Here is a 22,217-nt window from a genome sequence, read left to right on the forward strand (position 1 = left end):
GGTCATGTGTCTGGGGGTGGGGATTAGGGCTCCTCTCCCTGCCACAGTCCCATAACCTGTTGACTCAAGGGCAGGATGAGTCCTCGGGCTCCTTCCCAGGCCCACAGCTGGCTGGGCCTCTGGCTGTTTAATCTACCCCCGTGTTTCCTCCCCGCGAGCCTACCTGCGTCCCCACCAGGCCAGGAGCTCTGGCCGCCTGGCTGAACTGGGCTCAGGGAATGCCCCAACTTAGAGGCTTCCAGGGGACCCCTTGTCCTGCATCAGCCGGGGGGAGAGCCGAGGGCCTGGGAGGAAATGACTCAGGGTGGGACGGAAACTGCTCCACCCAATGTCGTCTCCCTGGTCCGTGGGTTAAATTCCAAGGATCTTACCAGCAAAATTCCCTATTAACTCTGGAGTTGATCACACAGCAGGAAAGGGAGGCGGAGGGCAGGCCCCTGGGTTTCCCTCTCTCAGTTTTAGTTTTTTCATCTAGCAGCGGGGAGAAGCAGACCCACCAGTAAACCTTTAACAAATGCCAGTGAGCAAGAGTCTGCCGCCACCCTGGGAGGGGGAGGGTACTGTTAGCCCATTTTACAGAGAAGGAGAAGCCACTGGCTGAGCCAGGATACAACTAGCCAGGCCCAGTGCCTGGGCCCTGCACTAAGGGGCTGGGAAGAGACCCCAGAGGTCTTCACTACGTCTCCCTCTCTCCTTCCCTCCTTCCTAATCTGAGACCAGGAGACTAAAGGAGAACCAGGACCCCAGGACCTTGGGCTCTCAGCTGGAATGGAGTCCTGGGGTTCTAGCTCCCTGCCCCAGGGTTTGGGGCCTGCTTTATGGGCCTATAAACTGGACAGCTGTTCAGAGTCCTATGCTTAGCATAATACTCTGCTATTGTCAGCTTGAAATTCTTACTATGTTTTTTAAGAAGGGGCTGCAGATTTTCACTTTGCACTGGACCCCCACAGATCACGGGGCCAGTCATGCTAGGGAGTCTGCTGGGTGACCCAGCACGCTTCCCCTCCTGCCCGCAGCCTCTTCTCCAGAGAGGCTGGAGACCTGGCACCTGGCCCACAGCCCTGCCTTTTGTGCCCTGCCTCCCCCCTCCCCAGTGCCAGGCAGACCCAGAAGCCTCTGCAGGCGTGGGAGGAGGGAGGAGGGAGGAGAGCCCCGAGCTGGGAAGTAGAGAGGAGCAGGCTGCTGGCCACACCCCAGCTGCTGGCCTGGCAGGAGCCTGTGCCTGGACACAGGTACTGGGCAGAGGTAAGGGTGGGATGTAACCCGGCAGGCAGAGGGTTGGGAAGGGGAGATCCTAGGCTCAGAGGGATGCTCTGGAACAGAGACCTGGCCTCGCTCCGGCTCCTGCTGTGGAATGCTGACAAATTAGTGCCTTCCTCCAGGCCTCAGCTTCCTCATCTGTAAAAGGTATTAAAGGAGTCCCTACTGGGGTGCCTGGCGGGCTCAGTTGGTAGAGTGTGCGGCTCTTGATCTCAGGGTCATGAGTTCAAGCCCCAAGTAGGCATGGAACCTCCTTAAAAAAAAAAGAGGGAAAAAAAGTAGTCCCTCCCCATGGGATTTTATGAATTCAGAGAGATGGCCCCAGGGCTGGCACTTGATAGGTAGGTCCGGTCATTTTCAAAGGGATCTCCCTGGCTAATCCGGCCCCTGCCCTTGGCAGGGACAGAGGCACTACAAGACCTCTCAGCCCCATCAGCTGCCTCCCTGCCCACAGCCTCATCCCCTGTCTCTAAGCACCAGAGATGGTTCTGATAGGATTTGAACTCACCCCCCTCCCAAGGGGTTGCCGCCTCCTCCTGCTCCGTCCCCCCAGGAGATGCTGGCTCAGCCCCTGGGCCCAGTGCACAGAGGAATCTCTGTCCTGGTCCTGCCCCCGGGTGGGATGTTTTTTGCTGGGTTGGCCTAAATAATGTGTCTTTCTGGGGTGGTGACTTGGCAGGAATACTCCATCGGCTACTTTCTCCGGGCCAAGGAGGGTGACCCCTGGCTGCTCCGGTGACTGGTTCCGGGCCTGCTGAAGGCTCTCTGAGGCAGCCCCTTCTCGGCCACTGGAGTTCCAGCAGCTTCTGAGAGGTGAGCTGGGGGCAGGAGCTTCCTCCCACCTCTGAGGGGTGTGGTGAGGCTGGGGCACCATGGTGCACGGCCCCTCTTTGGGGCCCTGTTTTCCTGTCTACAGCCCTGCCCCTTTGTCCCCTTAGCAGGCCTGCTGGGGACTCATCTGCTTCATCCTGAGGTCAGAGGGGAGACTAGGTGAGTCTCATAGCCTAGAAGCGCTGGTGTCATTCGGGGTCTGTTCTCAGAAGGAACTTGGGGCCAGGCCAGGAACTCACACTCAAACCTCATCTAGGCAGATGAAGAGAAGATGACAGGTTCTTCTGGACACCGGTGGGCTCCTGTGCCCAGGTCACCGGGCCCACCTGACCACTCCAGCCTGCTATTTAGAACCAGCTGCTTCCTGGTTGCAGACCCGTTGCCCAGGTCTCGGGAACACGGGCTTATGGAGAGCTCCTGTGTGCAGGTCTACACCCGCTGGGGACTCCCACTGGTCTCTTTTCCGGAAGCCCTTCCCTTGGGCTCCTTCTCTAGCTGGAGGGAAAGAGGCTCCAGCTTTCAGGCTTGGGTCCCACACTGGATCTGCCCAGGAGGTAGTGGGGAGACAGGGGCAGGTGGACCCATCTATGGGCCTTGGTTTTAGTCCATGTAAATTGAGAGCTTTGGTGGTGGGTGAGGAGGTCCTGGTGGGCTCTTCCTGGGGCAGAGATTGCTAAGGGTTCAGAAGGGAGGGTGGTCACACTCAGGATGCCCACTCTGGGACAGGAAGGCCTGACGCAGAGGCCACCTCTGCCTGACCGTGGACGGGCAGCCCTGTGGGGAGGACCCGCTCCGGGCAGGTTTCAGGGTAGCTCCAGCACTGGCCAGCCATCCATGAAAGTCCTGCTGTGGGCGTGAGGCAGGCCTGGGGCTTCGGGGCAGAACGGCTCATGGTTATTCAGTAGACAAGCGTGGGGGAATCCCAGCCTGGGCATCTGCCCACACCCGAGCCTTACTTTCTCCCTCTGGAGTGTAGCGCCCATCTCATAGTTCATTTTAATTCGGGGAGGTCTGTCTGCAAAGTGCTTAGCACAGGAGAAAGCACCCGACATGCCAGAGCTGTTCTTCTTACCCTGGTGATTACTGACACGGTTGTTCCTGTTCTTGGGGCCCAGGGAAGGGAAGCTGACCCTGAAGTGGAGCCTCCTGGAGTCAGTCTGGGCCCAGAGACATGGCAGGCCTGAGGGGGGCGCTCCAGGTCCGGATTTGGTCCAGGAGCTGGGCTGTTGCACTCTTGATTTCCGGAGTCCGTGTCATTGGCCTGGGGCAGGAAGCAGAGCTGGGGACAGGACGCCCCCGCCTCTCGTACAGCCTCCAACCTGCGGGGTGACTTTGGACAAGGGGCTGCTCTCTGAACCCCCAACATCAGCCTTTCCACTGGACAACCTTGTTCCCTACCCTGTGGTTTTCTGTCCCCGGGCTGGCAGGGCGAGGTTTGGGGGCTGGAGTGGAGTGGGGCTCAGGAAGCACATAGAGGTGGACAGCAGGGGGGGCAAGAGGCCTTGAATCCACTTTTGGCTCTCCCCACTGAGCCCCCCTGTCCAGTGGGGGTGCCTCCACAGCCTAGAAGACGAACCTTGGGTCCTCCCTCCCCCCCCCACTTTTGTTTTAATGGAACACAAAGTAGTATTAACAAATGACTCCATCGTGAACAGCCTGGAACTTAACAAAGCAAAAAGTGAAGGTAACACCTACCCCTCCTGCCCCGTATCTATTCTCCAGGGGGAACTCCTGCCAGTAGTCCAGTATGGATTCTTCCAGACCTTTTGTGTGCATTTACAATTCTACAGATATAGATGTATTTTTTAGAAATTGTGTTATAGATGCAGTTTATTTTTTTATAAGTTAAAAACTCAGTTTTTAAGTATAAAAACATCGTGTAGCTACTATCTTAAAATTTCTGTAAAATACAGTTAAGCACCCACCCCCAAAACACAAAATAACAAAAGCGGCCCATAATTTTATCATTCCAGAAATGACCACTTAAAAAAAAAAAAAAGATTTTATTTACTTATTTGTCAGAATGAGAGAGAGAAAGCACAAGCAGGGAGAGTGAGAAGCAGGCTCCCGGATGAGGGACTTCAACGCAGGACTGTGGGTTCATGACCTGAGCTGAAGGCAGACATTTAACCGACTGAGCCACCCAAGCATCCCCGGAAATAATCACTCTTAGCACTTTAATCACTAATAGGCAGAAGGTATCTCCATATTTTCATTTGATTTATCTCCTCCTTCTTTTATTTTTTGAATACTGTGATACATACAAATGATGTCATCCATCATACTCACAAGTGACAAAACATAATAATATAACGACCCTCTTGGGACGCCTGGGTGGCTCAGTTGGTTAAGCAGCTGCCTTCAGCTCAGGTCATGATCCCAGCGTCCTGGGATCGAGTCCCACATCCGGCTCCTTGCTCTGCAGGGAGCCTGCTTCTCCCTCTGACTCTTCCTTCCACTCTGTCTGCCTGTGCTCGCTCTCATTCACTCTCTCTCTGACAAATAAATAAATAAAATCTTTAAAAATAATAATAATAATATAACGACCCTCTTAAACCCATGTCCCACTGAAAGACCAGAGAGGTACTAGAACTGCATGGCTCTGTGTTTCCTCCTCTCCCTTCCCGAGTCCCTGCCTCCCCCACAGAGACAGCTATGTTCTTGACTTTTTCTGGTTTAAAAGTTTAATCATTTGAATATGCAAAAAGCTAAACCTGTCCCTGGTTGTGAGGGCTGCCATCTATATGCTCAAACAACATAGCATGTAGTTTTATTTGTCTTCTGGGACTGCTCTTTTTCACCACTCGTGTTTCTAAAATCCATGTCATTGTAGCTCATTCATTTTTCCCTGCTGTGTAATATCCCACCTGGGCATCCAGACAAGGAAACAAATCCATTCTCCTGTTGACAGATATATGGGCTGTTTCCAGTTTTGTGCTATGTCTAGCTCTGCTACTCCCAACTTTGTTGTGCACGTGGCAAGAATTTCTCCAGGATACATATCCAGGAGAGGAAAGCATATTTTTACAATTTCCTTTTCCAGAATGATTAACTTCTTTCACTTGCTTTCTTCGCTTGAACAGCCTGTAAATATCCTGGACATTTCTTCCTGGCGGTGCATAGCGCTTCTGCATCCTTCATTCTAGCTGGGCTGTGCCTTTGTGTGTTTGACCAAGTCCTGGTCAGGGGTACCATCACATAAAACGATGTCACGAATACCCTGATAACTCTAAGAAGTAACATAACATTTTTAATCCTGACGACACCCCATGAGGTTGTTCTTCCTATTTTCCAGAGGCAGAGGAAGGGTAAATGATGTGCAAGCTTCAACAGCTAGCAGAGGGCACAGTAGACTTGAATCCAAGGGAGGACCCCCGAGTTCACCCATGGTGGCTAGTGGATGCAAGGCTCTGGAGGCCCGGGGTAGGGGAGCCCAGGGAGAAACTCGAATGATTCCAAGCGCAATGTGCCCCAGGACTCAGTTTCCCCATCCAGGTCCTGGCGGCAATAAAGCGAATAGAAGCGGCTCCGACTCACAGTGAACGGCTCCAGAAGGCTGTTATGTGTGTGTGGGGGTGGTGGTGGTGGGGGGGTTTATTGCCACTACAGGCTGCCCATCCGAGCAAGGGCGGTGCTAGTGCGGTCCCGGCCCGGGGTCGCCTGCCCCTCACCCCTCCCCGCCAGCGCCGCCCCGGGGCGGAGTCACCCGAGGCCCCTCCAGGCTCCGCCCGCTTCCCTGGCTTGGGCCCGAGCGGCGGCGGCGGCGCTAGGACCCGGCGGGCGGGGGCTGCGGCGGGGCCTGGGCGGCCGGAGCAGCGCGGACCCCGGCTCTCGGCTCCCGGCGCCATGTGAGGGGGCTCGGGGGCCGCGGGGGGCCGGGCGCTCCCCGGGGGAGGTGAGCGGGCGCCGTGCGGGGGCGGGTAGCGGGAGGGGAGCGCTGCCTGCGCCCCGGGGCGGGGGCGGGGAGCCCCCAGGGCAGGGGGAAGATGCGCGGCCCCAGGTTTCCCCTAGACCCACTCCCGGCAGTCGCGCCTGGAGATCCCGGTCCTCGCGCCCATGGGCTGTCGCAGGGTTCGCGGGGCCCCTGCCGCTGACTCCATCGTTAGAGCTCGGGGACCTGCCGCCGTCCTGCCTCCCTCCTCTTCCCAGCTAGGGCTAGGGCTGTGGACCTCCCGGAGTGCGGGAACTGGGGGGAGGTGGTCAGCGCAAAAGGGGGCGTAGAGGGTGAGTCGTACCCCGCCAGTGGACCCACCGGCTCAGCGACCCCCCATGTAGACATTAGGAGCCTCCCTCCCCCTTCTCCCCAGAGCCATCCTCCCACGAGGCTCGTGGGGGCGTCTCGACCCTGCCGGAGGACTCCCCCACGCCGAGAGAGGCAAAGCCCCCAAACAGAGAGCAGGGTGTGGCCCCCACCCTTAGCGCAGGGACTCAGCCCTCCTGCTCTGCCAGCCTCCGGGCTGAGGCCACACTCCTGGCCCCGCACTCTGGGCTGCCAACTCCCCAGGCCTCCCCAGCCTGAGCAAGTCGCTTCCCAGCAGGCCTGCTCCCTAGTGCTAGGCCAGGTGCTGAGCACGCACTTGGTGGCCTCTGGCCCATTCCAGTCCCGGGAGATCCTGGAGGGAGATCCCGGCAAGCTCAGCCCCAGGCTGCTCCCTGAGAACAAGACTGTCAACAAGGCTCCCCGGAAGACTCTGGGCAGCTCTGTCTCTCTGAACCTCAGTCTCCTTATCTGTGAAATGGGGAGTAAGAGTCCTTCCCTTGCAGCGTTGCCGGGAGGATGGGGTGAGTGGGTGATGCGCAGTGTGGCTCCCTGCACACCTTCCTCGATATTAGAGGGAAGTGGCTAGGCTAGGTGTCGGAGAAGGGGCAGTGTTTCCCTCGCAAGCTCAAGGTGAGGCAGGCCCCCAACAATGAATAACCACGAGACGAACAGCTACTGACAGGCACTGACCAAGCACTTTCAAGCCCGGTGCTTCCCTTGCCACATCTGCTTGAATCCTTTCAACAACCCTGTAAGTTACCTACTCTTATTATTCCCATTTCAGAGATGAGGAAACTGAGGCTCAGAGAGGTCACATGGCTTGCCCGAGGCCCCTCAGCCAGTAAGTGGTGGAACCGGGATTCGCACTGGCACCTGAGATGCTGTGACCATGGCCTTCTCAGAGCAGGATTGTGACGGGGCTGACCAGAGGGTCGGTGGTCCTGGCTGAGGGCACTGCTCAGGCAAAGGTGGGAAAGTAGGGGTGGGCCTGGGAACTGGAGAGCCGTGGTGTTTCTGGAGCGTGGGGCATAAGGAGGAAACGGTAGTGAGAGGAAAGGCTCCGCTCAGAGACAGCTGGACCGTGGGTCAGCTGAACGGCCAGAGGATCAACGCTGATGGGTGCGACCCTGGGATTCTGGACTCCCGTCTTGCGCCATAACGGGCTGTGAGTCCAAAGACAAGCTGCTTTTCTCTTCTAATGAGCCTCAGTTTCCTGATCTGTATCGCGGGCACTGGACCCAGTGAGAGGCCCCGTGAACTCCTTGATGGGCCCTCCCGCCCGGGAGAAATCTGAGACCTGGCCGGGGAGGAGGGGGGCTCCCGCGGGGAAGGGGCGGGGCCGGGCAGTGGGCGGAGTCGGGGATCAACCAATCAGGAGCGGCATTGGGGGGAGCCTCCTTTGGCCTGAGGTTCTATGGCTATTCCTGGTGGCAGTGTAGGAGTAAACAGCGGCCAGGTCAGGGGGCGGAGATAGTGGCGGGAGCTGGGAGGCCCCTAGAGGGAAGGTCAGAGCTGGGGAGCCCGGGGCCCTGGTTGTCCCTCTGCACATTCTTCCTCTGTCCTTGAATCTGCTGGAGGTGGCTGGTTGCAAGTACTTACTCCCTTTTGACAGGTGGGGAAATTGAGGTCTGGAGGGGAGCTAGGGCCTGTGAGAATGTCCCCTTGCAGCAACGGCCGCTGAGGGCAGATGGGCAGGAAGGAAGGGCTGTCCTGGGCCGCATCATCACTGGAGCCCCCCCCCCCGAGGGTGGGGCTGTAATTATAGCCCATTGGTGAGTTGTGCCCTTAACCCCCTAAGATCTCATTGTTAATTAGCAGAATCATTCACTGAACCTCCTGCACCCAATCCCGTGGCTTGGGAGGCACAGGGGGAGAGTGTGACTGAGGATCTGTACCCACCCCACCCTCAGAGAGCTCTTAGCCTAGCCAGGAGGTGACACACAGGAAGTTGCTGGCCTACCCCAGGCTTGAAGGATGAGAGGGCATGAGCAGGGTGCAAGAGGGCAGCTGTTCTAGATAGAAGGGACAGTTTGTGCAAGATCTGGAAGGGTGCCTGTGCAGAGGAGTCTGGGGACCTAGAAGGAATATTGCTTTATTCCAAGGCTGCAGGGACCTCAGTCAGGGTTTGGGATAGGAATGCATGGGGCTCTTGCTGGGTGGGGGACAAGCCCCCAGCAGGGGAGTCAGCTTTAAGGCCTGCCAGCTGTCTAAAAGAGCGAAGGTATGGGGAGGTCCCTGCTCAGGGAGCAGAGTGGGAGAGAACAAGGGGCATGGAGAGAGGCAGGGCTCTGCCACCACCCGGCTCTGTGACCACGGGCAGGTTCCTGCCCTTTCTGGGTCTCAGTACCTTCCTCTGCAAAATGAAGAGCCTTGAAGTCATGGGTGGGTAGGAAGGCTGGTGGGGTGGGGAGGGTGTAGCCTTTGACCAGCTGTGCTAGAGGGAGAGCTCCCAAGCTGTAACCTTTCTGTGACTTGCAGGTGTGACCCCACATCCCTGCCCCCTGGGCCACCTGCAGGACGCCGGCCCCTGCCCCTCAGCAGACGCCGGAGAGAGATGAGTAGCAACAGAGTGAGTCCCCCTTCACTTCTTGTCCCCATCTCAGCCTTTAACTTCCTCAGCGAAATGGGCTCCTTTGGACCTGCCTCAGACCCAGGCCATCACCAGTGTCTCTCCCCTACCAAGAAGTGCCTGATGCCTGAGAGGCCATGGCTTGAGCTCTGCTGTGGCCACTGATCTCTGGCTTTGGTCAAGCCCCTGTCTCTCTCCGGACTTGGTTCACCTCTCTCTTCCTAGTTCGAGAAGGTGACTGTGAAGGGTGGGGGGAGGAGGGGCAATGGTCAGAGTCAAAGAGGACAGGATGTTGTGAGCAGCACCCTGAGGGTGTCAGAGTGATCCATGCCTTCATGTTTTCCTGAGCACCTACTATGTGCCCGGCCCCATGCACCCCTTTCCAGGGATCCACCGCAGAGCCCGAGGGTTGGAGTAGTGTGATGTGGGCATATCGATCTGGGTCTGATTGGGAGAGGGAAAGCACACAGTCATTTGAACAGGGAAAGATTAGGGGAAAGAATTCTCTGCAACAGCCAGGCATCAGAGTAATGAGGACTTGGAATTCTAAGGAATACAGGAAGGAGCAGGCCCCACCTGTTGGGCTGAGGTCTAGGGCACAGCTCTGGCCCACAGGATGGCAGAGAACCCACTGTGGCCCTGGGCCAGTGGAGTTGGCCTAAAGTTGTCATAAAAGCACCCCCTGAGTTACAGGGAAGGCTGCCACTCCCAAGAGACACTCGGAGCCCATACAGAACTGCTCCAGGGAGAGAGCTTATGGCCTCTGGTGTTTGAGTGTACAGTCCGAGCTGAACTCTGGAGAAGCTGTGATCACAGCGGGAGCCGGAGGCACTCTGCTTCCAGCCTGCCTGAAGGCAAGGGAAGGGGTTGAAGGGGAGCTGCGGAGTGCATCCAGCTGCTAGCAGCTGGCAGCTCCTGGCCACCGGGCACCGGAGCTGGAGCAAGTGCTGTGGGAGCCCTGCACTGTGGAGGGGCAAGGGCACGGACCACGCGTCAGGCCCCCCCAGCCTCAGGAAGCAAACTCCTTTTCTCCTGAACTGCCTCTGCAGTGCCATTTACCAACAAAGCTCAATCTGCAATTAACTGGCAAAGAAACACATGTAAGGGCCCAGGTCTATTTTCGCAGAGCAGGCAAAGAGGGTGAGCTCGGACCTGAGAGGCGGTACGTGAACAAGCAGCACGGGGGTCTTAGCACAAGGAGCCAGGACTTCCAGATCTTGCCTGGCCGTGCAGGGCCTGGGCGGATTAGTCCCAGCAGATACTTTGGATATCCCTTTCCTGCCCTTTCGGTGACACGGTGGGCCCTGAGTGCCCATGCACCGCACTTCCTGACCAGATCCATCCCCTCCGGGCTTAATGAAAGATAAATATTACAGGGAATTCCTGTTTGGGGAAGGAAGACCTTGGGCCCTGTCCCTTGAAGGCCCCAGCTGTCTCCAAGCATTCTTCCAGCTGCCCCCAGAGGGATCCCTCTGACACATGCAATCCAATCCAGCGAATCCTCCCAGAGAACCCCCTGGGCTTCTGTAATCCGGGAGCTGGGATACGGTGGCCGTGGAGGCTGTCTCGGTCCCAGCCCTCAGAGGTTATGGTCTTACGGGGCGGGGAGAGGGGGGTGGCAGTTTGAATGCAGCGTGACCGGTGCTGGGATGGGGGTGCTCAGGGGGCCGGAGGGGGTGGTGTCTGAGCTGGTCTGGAAGGATGAGCAGGAGGGAGCCGGGCAAGGCAGGTGGCAAGGACGAGGCGGAGGCCTGTACGGCGGCTGGGCGCTCAGTGGCCTCTCCCCTCTCCAGGAGCAGCGCTCAGCAGTGTTCGTGGTTCTCTTCACCCTCATCACCATCCTCATCCTCTACAGCTCCAACAGTGCCAGTGAGGTCTTCCATTACGGCTCCCTGCGGGGCCGCACCCGCAAGCCCATCAACGTCAGGAAGTGGAGCATCACCGGCGCGTATGTCCCGATTCTCGGCAACAAGGTAGCGCGACAGCTCTGGGGAGCTCCCCGAGACCCGGCTGACAGCTGACCCACCCCGCGGCCCGCCATCTCTGTTCCACCTCCTCTACCTCTTCTCTCTGCTATTCCCGTTCTTCCTAAATGAGAGTCAAGGCCCTGGCTTCCAGTTCCTTCAGCCCCCTGTTGGCTGTGTGACCTCGAACAGGTGCCCTTGTCCCCCTCTGGGCCTCCATTTTCTTCAAGGTCCCATTTTTAGCCCTGATACCTTACTGCCTAGTGAGTCAGAATCCCTAAGGAGAGATGTCTCTGGTTTTCCCTGATCTCTCCCTGCTGGGGATTCCACACATGGTTTGGAAGCTGAGCACTGGAGGGCCTGACAATACAGAAACAGTCATAATAATGGCTGTCCGTTGTCCGTTGCCTGCTGTGTGCTGGGTACTGTAATTAGTGGTAATCATCATACCGACCCTGTGAGGTCGGCATCGTTAGCTCCCTTGAAGAGATGGAGAAACCAAGACTCAGAGAGGTAAAGTCATTTGTCCAAAGCCACACAGCCAGGGAGGGGAGGAGCCACAGTATTGCCCCCCACCTCCCAGAGGTGCAGCTCAGTAGAGAACCCAAACATTATTCCCAGGACTTCTGTTTGCCTTGCATAGCCATGAGACTGACGTTGTGTTTTGGGGGTCCACCCTAGAAGCCTCTAAGCCCTAAATGTTTTCTAGGAGGCCAAGGATATAATCGTTGGCCTGGAATATGGACTCCCACCTTCCAGGAGGAGGAGGTCTTCCAATCTGTGCCTGCCTCTCTCTCCTCCCTCACAAATCTTCCTGAATTTCTCAGGATCTGAATACACCCTTACTGGAAAGGGCCCATTAGCAGGTCTTCAGAGACCGATCAGCATCTGTCTCTAGACCCTAAGAACTCTTAAAATAAAAATAATGGAACCTGGAAAAAAGCAGAAGAGCTTGAGAGTGGGCGACACGGGAAAAAGGGAATGAGGCAGCACTGGGCTTATAGACAGGGATGCCAGTAGAGCTCGGGAAAGCTGGAACAGTCATCATTTGAGGTCCATGGGATCTGCCATCAGATCTCAGAGCAGGGACTCAGGGAGGACTGCCTGAAGGAGGTAGCTCCTGAGCTTGGGCTTAAAGGGTAAACAGGAATTCCATGGCAAGAAATTAGGCCCCAGAGAACATGTGGTTCTGACTGATTCTCCAGTGGGGAAACAAAGGCCCAGAGGGGCTTCCACACCCTGTCCGGACTGACAAGGTGGGGCGTTGTTTGTGGGTGGTGCTCTGGGAAGGATGTCCTCTTAGGGGAACTGGACTGGGCTCGGGCTCTGTGGTCAGGTAGACCTGGGTTCCTACCCAGGTACTACCCTTCTCTGCTGTGTGACTTTGGGGACATCCCTGCATGACTGTCCTGTCCTCCTGTTCCTTCACTCTGCCCCAGCCGAGTGGCCTTCTTTTGCCTCTCAACACACTGTGATCATTCCCACATCAGAACCTCTGGTCTTGCTGTTTTTCCTGCCTTGTTAACTTTCCTACATGGTTCCTCTTCATCTTCCAAGTCTCAGCTCCGAGGGCCCCCCACCGCCCTGCCCTGCCAGATGATCTTCCTAGAGTAGCCCCCACCCCTGTCGCTCTTGATCCCTTGCCCGACCTGCATTGTCTTTGTAGCATGTTTCACTCACCACTTGCCATTAGTTTTTTACTTGTTCACTGTCTGTCTCTCTGACAATGAGCCTTTTGAAGGCAGAAGGGGGGTCCCTTTTATTCATTGCTCTGTCCCTAATATTTGGCCATTAGCCAGTTGCTGTAATATTTATTGTCAAAGGAACAGCCTTTGACAGTTTCCTTGTCTTTAAAATGGGCAAAATAAGGTTACCAGGGTGGCTCGTTCAGTTGGGTGTTTGACTCTCGATTGTGGCTCTGGCCATGATCTTGAGCCCGACGTCAGGCTCCATGCTTGGCATCGAGCCTGCTTAAGATTCTTTCTCTCCCTCTGCCCACCCCTCCCCCCATCACAATAAGTAAGTAAAATAAAATGGGAAAATTAATTCCTGCCTCCAAGAGGCCTGGATGTACAGAGCACAGGGCCTGGCATTGAGTGGACATGACAGACAGTGTTGACTTTGCTCGCCCCCTTCCCAGACGCTGCCCTCCCGGTGCCACCAGTGTGTGATCGTCACCAGCTCTAGCCACCTGCTGGGAACCAAACTGGGCCCCGAGATTGAGCGAGCCGAGTGCACAATCCGCATGAACGATGCGCCCACCACGGGCTACTCAGCCGACGTAGGCAACAAGACCACCTTCCGCGTGGTCGCCCATTCCAGCGTGTTCCGTGTGCTGCGGAGGCCCCAGGAGTTCGTCAACCGGACCCCCGAAACCGTGTTCATCTTCTGGGGGCCCCCGAACAAGATGCAGAAGCCCCAGGGCAGCCTTGTGCGTGTCATCCAGCGGGCAGGCCTGGTGTTCCCCAACATGGAGGCCTATGCCGTCTCTCCCGGCCGCATGCGCCAGTTTGACGACCTGTTCCGGGGTGAGACGGGCAAGGACAGGTACCAGCCTCCTGCCTGCCCCCTCTGGCCAGCCCCGCGCTCCCCATCGGCATTCTCGGCCTGGAGGTCCTGCTGTTCCCAGCATGCACTGCTCTGAGGGTGTGATCACTTCCTGCCACCCTCTGGTCACGTTTTCCAGGGTAGCAGGAGTTACTTCCAACATACTCTGCACTGTCATGTCTCGCCAGGAGGGCTTCCTCCCAGCATGCATTGCTCCGAGGGAACAGGGCTCCCAGCATGCTCTGCTCTAAGATGGCATATGCCTAGCATCTTTCTAGGAGAGCTCCCAGTGGCTCATGGCCGGTATTCACTGAACCGAGCATGTCTTACTTTAGGCATATAGTTGCTCCCAGCATGCTCTATCCTAAGAATACATCTTTGCCAGCATGTCCTTTTCTGGCTGATCTCTCCAAAAAAGCTAGGCCAGTGCTATCCAGTAGAAATATAATGTAAGCCATATATGTCATTTAAATTTCTGTAGTAGCCAAATTAATAAAGTAGAAAGAAACAGGTGAAATTAATCTTAATATATTTTATTTAACCCAATACATCCAGCATATAGATCCTATACTTTGTTTTATCCCTAAATAGTTAAGATTTGAAGGAGCTATTGTAAATTGTATTTAAAGTTTTAGGGGGTTCCCAATTACTCATTGCTGATATACAGAAATTCGATTGATTTTTGTGTCTTGACTTTGTATCCTATAATCCTGCCAAACTTACTGGTTCTGGGAGATTATTCCAGCTTCATTGGGATTTTCTATACATGTAATCATATCATAAGGACATGTAATTCAGAACAGTTTTATTTCTTCCTTTCCAGTGGTATGCTTCTTATTTCTTTTTCTTGCCTTATTACGTTGGCTAGGACTTTTGACACAAGGTCAGATGGTATGGAGAGTGGTGAGAATAGACATCCTTGGCCTTGGTTCCAGTCTCAGTGGGAAAACATTTGGTCTTTCATCATTAAATAAGTTGTTAGCTGTAGTTTTTAGCTGTCCTTTATTGAGTTGAAGAAGTTCCCTCCTCTAATTTGCTAAGAGTTTTCATCATTATTGGACATTAAGTTTTATCAAGTGTTTTTCTGTATCAGTTAATATGCTTATATGGTTTTCCTTAAGGCTATAAGTATGGTGGATTATGCCACCATGTATATTTTTGAATATTGATTGATTTTTGAATATTGAATCAGACTTGTATTATTAGAATAAACTTCACTTGGTTGTAGTGTATTATTTTATATAGTGCTGGATATGATATGCTAATATTTTTTGGAGATTTTTGTGTCTGTGTTCACAAGAGATATCAATCTGTGGTTTTCTACTGTCTTTGCCTGGCTTTGGTCTTATGGGTAATGCTGGCCTCAGAAAAATGTGTAGAATTGGTGCTATTTCTTCTTTAAATGTTTGGTAGAATTTGCCAGTGAAACTGTCTAGGCCTGGAGAGTTCTTTTTTGAAGGTTTTGAATGATGAATTCAGTTTCTTAATAGTCACACATACTTAGGTTAATCTGTTTCATATTGACTGAGTTTTGGTTTCATCTTGATTTTCAAGGAATTGGCCTATTTCATCTAAGTTGGGAAATTTATGTACATAATTGTTTATGGTTTGCTTACCGCTCTTCCATATCTGCAGGGTCTGTGAGGATAGACTCTGTTTTATTCTTGATATTGGTAATTTATGGCTTTTCTCTCTTTTTCTTTGTCAGTCTCCTGAGAGGTTTATTTTCTATTTAAACTTCCCAAAGGGGGCGCCTGGGTGGCTCAGTCATTAAGCGTCTGCCTTTGGCTCAGGTCATGATCCCAGGGGTCCTGAGACTGAGCCCCACATCCGGCTCCCTGCTTGGCAGGAAGCCTGCTTCTTCCTCTCCCTCGTGCTGCTCCCCCTGCTAGTGTTCCCTCTCTTGCTGTGTCTCTCTCTGTCAAATAAATAAATATAAAAAAAAAACAACAAAAAACTTTACAAAGAACCACCTTCCATTAAATATATCCAAACTATTTTTAGTTAAACATATAGTCAAAAACCACCAGTGATATTTTCTGTGTGTGTGTGTGTGTGTTTAAGATTTTATTTATCTGACAGAGATCACAAGTAGGTAGAGAGGCAGGCTCCCCACTGAGCAGAGAGCCCGATGTGGGACTTGATCCCAGGATCCTGAGATCATGACCTGAGCCGAAGGCAGCGGCTTAACCCACTGAGCCACCCAGGCGCCCCTGCGTGTGTGTTTTTAAAGATTTTATTTATTTGACAGAGAGAGATCACAAGTAAGGAGAAGGGCAGGCAGAGAGAGAGGGGTGGAAGCAGGCTCCCTGCTTAGCCTGCTTCCCGAGCCCAATGTGGGCTCGATCCCAGGACCCCGAGATCATGAACTGAGCCAAAGGCAGAGGCTTAACCCACTGAGCCACCCAGGTGCCCCAATTTTCTGTGTTTTTTCACACTAAAACATCACATGTGTATTTTACACTGATAGCACATTTTAGCCACAAGTCGCACCCACATGTGGCTCCTGGCTGCTGCAGTGGGCAGCTCAGCTCTAGACCCTTGGCTCCTTCCTATGCCTTGCTCTGAACCTGGGGTCACAGCATGACCTCTGATGAGTCTACCATTAGGTGTTTGCTCCTAGCGTGGGGACAGCAGCTTCTAGCAAGTTCCTTCAAGCAAGACCATGAGTCTAGTAAGTTCATGGTCACTTGCAACTTGCTCTGCTGTGACTAAATCTCCAGGAGTTGATTCCCAGCATGCGCTGTTCCTCCAGAGGAGCTCTCTCCACACCCCTCATCTCTGCCCAGACAAGCCCTCTGCCAGCGTGTTACATGCTCCCACAGTGGGGCTGGACTGGGGGGGGGGTCCCTGAAGTGGGGGCGGGGCCCCTAGGGCAGGGGAGGGAGAGTTCTGGGAAACTCCAGATTGGCTGACCATTCCTTCCCATCCGCATGCCCCCTCTTTGCCGGCAGGGAGAAGTCCCATTCGTGGTTGAGCACTGGCTGGTTCACCATGGTCATAGCGGTGGAGCTGTGTGACCACGTGCACGTCTATGGCATGGTCCCCCCGGACTACTGCAGGTGAGCTCCCCCCCCAACAACAACCAGTCACTGGTTTCAGGCTGGAACCCCGGAGATTTTGGCTGGGGGGTGCCTTTGAGGGTTTCTGTTTTCTGGCATTCAAACCGCTCTGCAGAGATCTAGGCTTCTACCTCGGGGGCCTCGCCCCAACTCAGCCAGAGTCCAGAGTTTGTATATTAATAATAACTATCATTAATATCATCACATGACAAGTCTGCTGGGTGACAGTGTACTTCACCAAGTGCTGACCGTGTTCCAAGCCTGGCTATATTGGTTATGTCGTTTACTTCTCACAGGGACCCTCATGGATAGTTGTCTTATTCTTTCTGTTCCATAGATGAGAAAAACTGAGGAAGGCATTTTGTGAGTAGCCTAAGTTCCCACAAACAGTAAGCGCTGGGGCCAGGCTCCAGAGCCTTCCTTCTTACCACTACCCTACATTACCACCCTCTTAAGGAAAGGAAAAATTTCGGTCATTAAAAAACAACAACAACAACAAACAAAAACAAAAAAACCCACAAGAAACAAAAAACAAGAACAAAGTTGGGTGGTCATAAATCGTCCATCCTACATCCATTTTACAGATGAGGAAACTGAGGCCCTGGGAGGGGCAGGGATTTCCCCCAATGAAGTCCTCTAGCACGTCAGGAGCTGGAAGGGCCGGGCCCCGCTGGTGCCTCCTGTGCCCTGACCGCTCCCATCTGTTCTGCCCCAGCCAGCGGCCCCGCCTCCAGCGCATGCCCTACCACTACTATGAGCCCAAGGGGCCGGACGAGTGTGTCACCTACATCCAGAATGAGCACAGCCGCAAGGGCAACCACCACCGTTTCATCACCGAGAAGAGGGTCTTCTCCTCCTGGGCCCAGCTGTACGGGATCACCTTCTCCCATCCCTCCTGGACCTAGGCCACCCCGCCGGTGGACCTCCCACGGGGTGGGGGGGGGGAAGGCGGGAGAGACCACTCTCTCCTCCCAGCCACTCAACCAAGGGCCATCTCGTGGCCAATCAGAGCTGGCCGGAGTATCTTCGGGCCAATCAGGGCCTTGTATCCTCCAGCCAGTGAGGGCCTGGGGGTGTCTCTTGACCAATCAGGGATTTGGATTCGAGCTATGTGGTTAATCAGGGGTGTTGGAGGTGTTTCTTGTCCAGTCAGGGTCTGAGCAGTCAATCAGGGTATTTCTGAAGTTATCTGAGGCTAAGGACGTGTGCTTTCCCATGAGGCCTTGGTTCAGAGCCCCAGGATGGACACTGCCCCTCCCCCATCACTCCCTGTTGGCTGGGACAGTGGGGTCCTGTCCTGCAGAGCTGGGAACTCTGTGCTGCTCCCTCACTTCCCAGAGCCAGAAAGAGAGGTTGCATGGGAGTGGGAGCTGTGTCTGGAGGCCAGGCCAGGGCATTTGGGAGCTTGTGGGGGGTATCTTAGAGGTAGGAGCCAGCCTCTGGGTCTTGGCTCTGCCCTGAGTGGCTTTGGACAAAACTCTTGCCCTCTCTCTGGTCACCCTCCTGCCTGTGTCAGGTTCTGACGTGGAGTCTGAGGCCCCCTTCCCACTTTCCCCACTGACCTCCTTGGGTCTGTCTTCCCTAAGACTGGACCCCTCCAGCGACCACCCCTTGCTGGGGGGCTCAGCTCCTTGGGGGTCTGGAGTCCTCTTCCTCACCTCCTCCTGGAAACTTAGGGTATTTTTGCATAAGCTCCCACAGGGGTTGGGGGTGGGTGGGATCTAATAGGAAAGGAACAAACCTTCAGCTGTTTCCTTAGTTCTCCACTCAGCTGCCATTAGTTTGGCTCTTAAAGAGCCAGGCTCCCTTTTCTGCCATCCAGCAGTCAGGCTTTCCACCTGTTGGAGTAGCCTTTGGGGTACTCCAAAGAGGGGTAATCCCAGCCAAACTGGGGTTTCACACAGCCCCTTTTTCTGCAGCTGCTGGAGTCATCCAAGGGTCTCCCCTCAGCTGGGCCTGGGAAGGCCCTCGGGGGCCGGGAGCCCCATTGCCTGGGTTCTGCCCCCTCACTCTACACCAGGCACTTTATTGCTGGACCTCAGTGGGGTGGACTTGACCCTGCTCTTCCAGAGTCCAGAAGGGAAGACTGGAGGGCTTCCTGGAGGAGGCTGTGGAACGGGAGGGGTCAGGTGGAGGAGGAAGAGGCCAGCAGCAAGCCTTTGCACATTGGGGTGGGGGCTTGGAGCCGGTGAGTACCCCAGACTCGGTTTTGTAATGATTTGTTCAGGAATAAATGCACCTAAGCTCTGGTTCCATTTCCTTTGTCTCTGGGATCGAGCTTGGCTCCCTCTGGCCTGGCTATGGGCTTCCTCAGGACAGTGCCCACGCCCTCCAGCCTGGGAGCTCACACACAGGATGGTTAGCTTCCGCAGCCTGCCAGTGAGTCATGCGTTTTGTAGCTTGGGTGGAGACCTGGGAGCTCCAGAGGTGTGCGGGTTCCTGAACCAAGCCCACCTGGCTGTTCCGGTCCCTCCTCCCACTTCCTGTGTGACCTCAGGCAAGTCACCTCACCTCTTAGAGCCCTGGTTCCCTAACGGGTGAGACAGGTCCAGACACTGCTCTCCTGGTTCTAGGAAGTTCTAGGAGGGGGAGGGGCCCTCTGGCAGCTCCGTCCCAGGCAGGCCCTGGAGGGTGCTAAGGACAGCAGGCCAATGACACAGGGCACTTTGTAGAGGTGACATTCTTCTGAGGCCCGAAGGATGAGGAGGAGGCCTGTACAAGTTGGGGGAAGTGCTTCTGGCAGGGAGACGTGGGAGGGGAGGAAATGCTAACACGGACCCTGAAAGCTTCATGGAACTGGAGGGGGAAGCAGGAGCAGCAAATGGGGGGGAGACCGCCATTGGGGGTGGGGTGGTCGCGGGGGGTGCTCGGATTTGGCTCTAGAGCCTGGGGGTGCTGAGGGCAGGGAGTGGAAATTTCCTGCAGGGCCCAGCGGGAAGGAGGCCGCAGGGCTGCGGCCCTGGGAGGAGCCTGGTGAGTCCTGGACTCGAGAGGGCTGCCGCCACCCTCTAGGCAAAAGGGTTTGTTGACTCAGTGTTGGCAAGAGGAAGGGGGTCTGTGACCCTGGCCGATTACAACCTGTTTCGGCAGATAAGATGCCCTTGGGAGCGGAGGCCTGACAAAGGGCCCTGTGTGAGATGAGGGCGGGCTGCGGGGGACCGTGGGGGAAGAGCTCTCCCCGGGCTCAGGGCCAGCTTGGAGGGTGGGCCACAGAGCTGCGAGGTGAGAGGGGCACACTGCGTTTGTCTCTTGCTCAAGTATAGGTTCATGCACTAGGCAGCCCCAAGCCATGCACTGCCTTGAGTGCAACTGGCGAGGGAGGGAATGTCGGGTGGGGAGAAGGGCCTCAACAAAAGCCTGGGTGGGGGACCCCACTCAAGTCAGCAGTGAGCCCACAGAAGGAGGGAGCAGTGGGAGATGAGACTGCTTGGGGCCAGACGGGAGAAGGCCCTGAGTATCAGCACAAGGTGGGCTAAGTCACAGCCCTTGGCCAGCGGCAGGATGGACAGGAGGCCACGGCTCACCAGGTACAGTAATGGTGGTGGTGGTTGGCCTGTCAGAGGGACAGGGACTCTTGCAAAGCCCTTACACCGGGTGAGGGGAGGGCTAAGACCTTGCATAGGAATGGAGAGCCGGCAATATGGCCCACTTCGGTCCCACATAAAGGCTTCTGGGAATCTGGGTGCAGGCAGAGGTTTCACGGTAGTTTCTCTCCCAGAACACTGTGGCCCTTTGGTCTGCTCATTGGTGGGCCTGAAGAAAGGTGCCAAAGGTGGGCATTAAGAGGGGGGTTGGTGGAGCGCCTGGGTGGCTCACTCGGTTACAGGTTACAGTCTGCCTTCGGCTCCGGTCTTGGTCCCAGGGTCCTGGGATAGAGACCTGAGTAGGGCTCTCTGCTCAGCCGGGAGTCTGCTTCTCCCCTCTCTCTCTGCCTGCTACTCCCCCTGCTTGTGCTCTCTCTATGTTAAATAAATGAATAAAATCTTAAAAAAAAAAAAAAAGAGGGGGGTTGGTTGCTGGGGTGGGACAGTTCAATTTAGCACCAGAAGGGAGGAATGGGGAGGAGGCATGGGGTCCTCCACACCACAAACTCCGCCTCAGATGGGACCCAGCAGAGACTGGTCCACTCACTGCCAAAACTAACTTCCTAAAGCAACCTCACTGTGTTCCTCTTTCCTCTGAAATCTTTACTGGCTCCCCAGTGTGGCCAGGACCAAACCTACCTCTTCCTTTCAGGTTCGGAGCCCCCCATATCCCTGTGTATCCCTTTCCCAGTTACCTCTCTGAGGCTCCTACCCCTCACCCGTTCCTTGGGTTGGGGGCATCTCCCAGCAGCTGCAGACCTGACGCGTGCTTCCTAAAGTAGCCTCCAGCTGCTTCCTGCAGGGCTCAACTCCGCACCCACAGGGGGCAGCTGGGCTGTGCGTGGTTCCAGCTGCGAGCCTCAGAGTGACGCTGCCTCCCAGTCAGTCTCTCCCCAGCTGGCTTGTCTTCAAGCCTTGGGATTCTTTCTTTCACCAAAATATATTTTAAATATTTAAAAAAACTGGTTTCAGGCACCTGGGTGGCTCAGTCGGTTAAACCTCTGACCTCAGCTCAGGTCATGATCCCAGAGTCCTGGGATCGAGCCCTGCATCAGGCTCTCTGCTCAGCGGGGAGTCTGCTTGCCCCTCTGCAACTCACTTCTCTCTCTCTCTCAAATGAATAAATAAAACCTTTAAAAATGAAAATAAAAATAAGAAGGTTTCAGTTCATATGTTTTTAGGGTTTTTTTTGTTTTGTTTTGTTTTTTAAGATTTATTTGCGGGGCGTCTGGGTGGCTCAGTGGGTTAGAGCCTCTGTCTTCGGCTCAGGTCGTGGTCCTAGGGTCCTGGGATCCAGCCCCGCATCGGGCTGTCTGCTCAGCTGGGAACCTGCTTCCCCCTCTCTTTGTCTGCCTGTCTCTCTGCCTACTTGTGATCTCTGTCTGTCAAATAAATAAATATTAAAAAAAAAAAAGATTTATTTGAGCACAAGCAGGGTGAGGGGCAGAGGGAGAGGGAGAAGAAAACCCCCCGCTGTGCTGGGAGCCCAGAGCAAGGCTCCATCCCAGGACCCTGAGCCAAAGGCAGACACCTAACCGACTCAGCCACCTGGGTGTCCCAGGTATTTTTTTTTTCATGTTATAAAGTAACATAAACCATTCAAATGACACAAGATAGAAGGTATCGCGGGTCCTAGTCCCTGTTAATAGTCTAGAGAAAATCTTCCCCCTCTCCCTTCTCTCCACTTCTTCCTCCCTGCCTCCTTTTTTCAGGTTATAGCCAGGGGAAAAAACCCTGACACTTTAATATCCCAGCATTGGTGGAAAATCCACAGGTCATACACAAATAAAATAAAACAGGTTCTCACAGAAATTTGGATGGCTGGAAAGCTCATTGAACTTCCAAATTGCTCAAATAGAATTATAAAAAAAGCAAAATTGTGTTTTTCACAGAGACCTCAACATGGCTGAGACAAGAATGCAGAATAAAATAGATATTTAAAATTGTTTTTATTTTCTATTTGTTAAGGTTGTAAAATTTCTTATTGTGGCAAAAACCACATAAAATTCACTACTTACTCGTTTTTAAGTGTACAGTTTGGGAGTGTTAAGTACACTTACCTTGTTGTAAAACATCTCCAGAACTTTCTCATCTCATGTGTCTGAAAGTTTAAATCTATTAAACAGCAACTCTGAGTTT

At 54.5% G+C, this 22,217-nt stretch overlaps 1 protein-coding gene across 11 annotated transcripts; it reads left to right on the plus strand.

The window, feature by feature from the left end:
• The first annotated feature begins 94 nt into the window (after positions 1 to 94).
• Positions 95 to 18,744, plus strand: ST6GALNAC6 (ST6 N-acetylgalactosaminide alpha-2,6-sialyltransferase 6). Of its 11 annotated transcripts, none has more exons than XM_032306673.1 (8): positions 95 to 1,407; positions 1,940 to 2,073; positions 7,137 to 7,193; positions 8,831 to 8,921; positions 10,715 to 10,894; positions 13,026 to 13,432; positions 16,387 to 16,494; positions 17,214 to 18,744. In XM_032306673.1, the coding sequence occupies exons 3-8, from the start codon at positions 7,168 to 7,170 to the stop codon at positions 17,611 to 17,613; spliced, it is 1,212 nt and encodes a 403-aa protein (XP_032162564.1). In that variant the 5' UTR covers positions 95 to 1,407; positions 1,940 to 2,073; positions 7,137 to 7,167; the 3' UTR covers positions 17,614 to 18,744. The 11 variants fall into 11 exon arrangements, with proteins under 11 accessions (XP_032162564.1, XP_032162565.1, XP_032162570.1 ...); XM_032306674.1 differs by having other exon boundaries at positions 95 to 1,245; XM_032306679.1 differs by lacking the exon at positions 7,137 to 7,193.
• The last annotated feature ends 3,473 nt before the right edge of the window (positions 18,745 to 22,217 follow it).

Source organism: Mustela erminea, chromosome 12 (genome assembly GCF_009829155.1).
Source record: "Mustela erminea isolate mMusErm1 chromosome 12, mMusErm1.Pri, whole genome shotgun sequence".
NCBI lineage: Eukaryota > Metazoa > Chordata > Mammalia > Carnivora > Mustelidae > Mustela > Mustela erminea.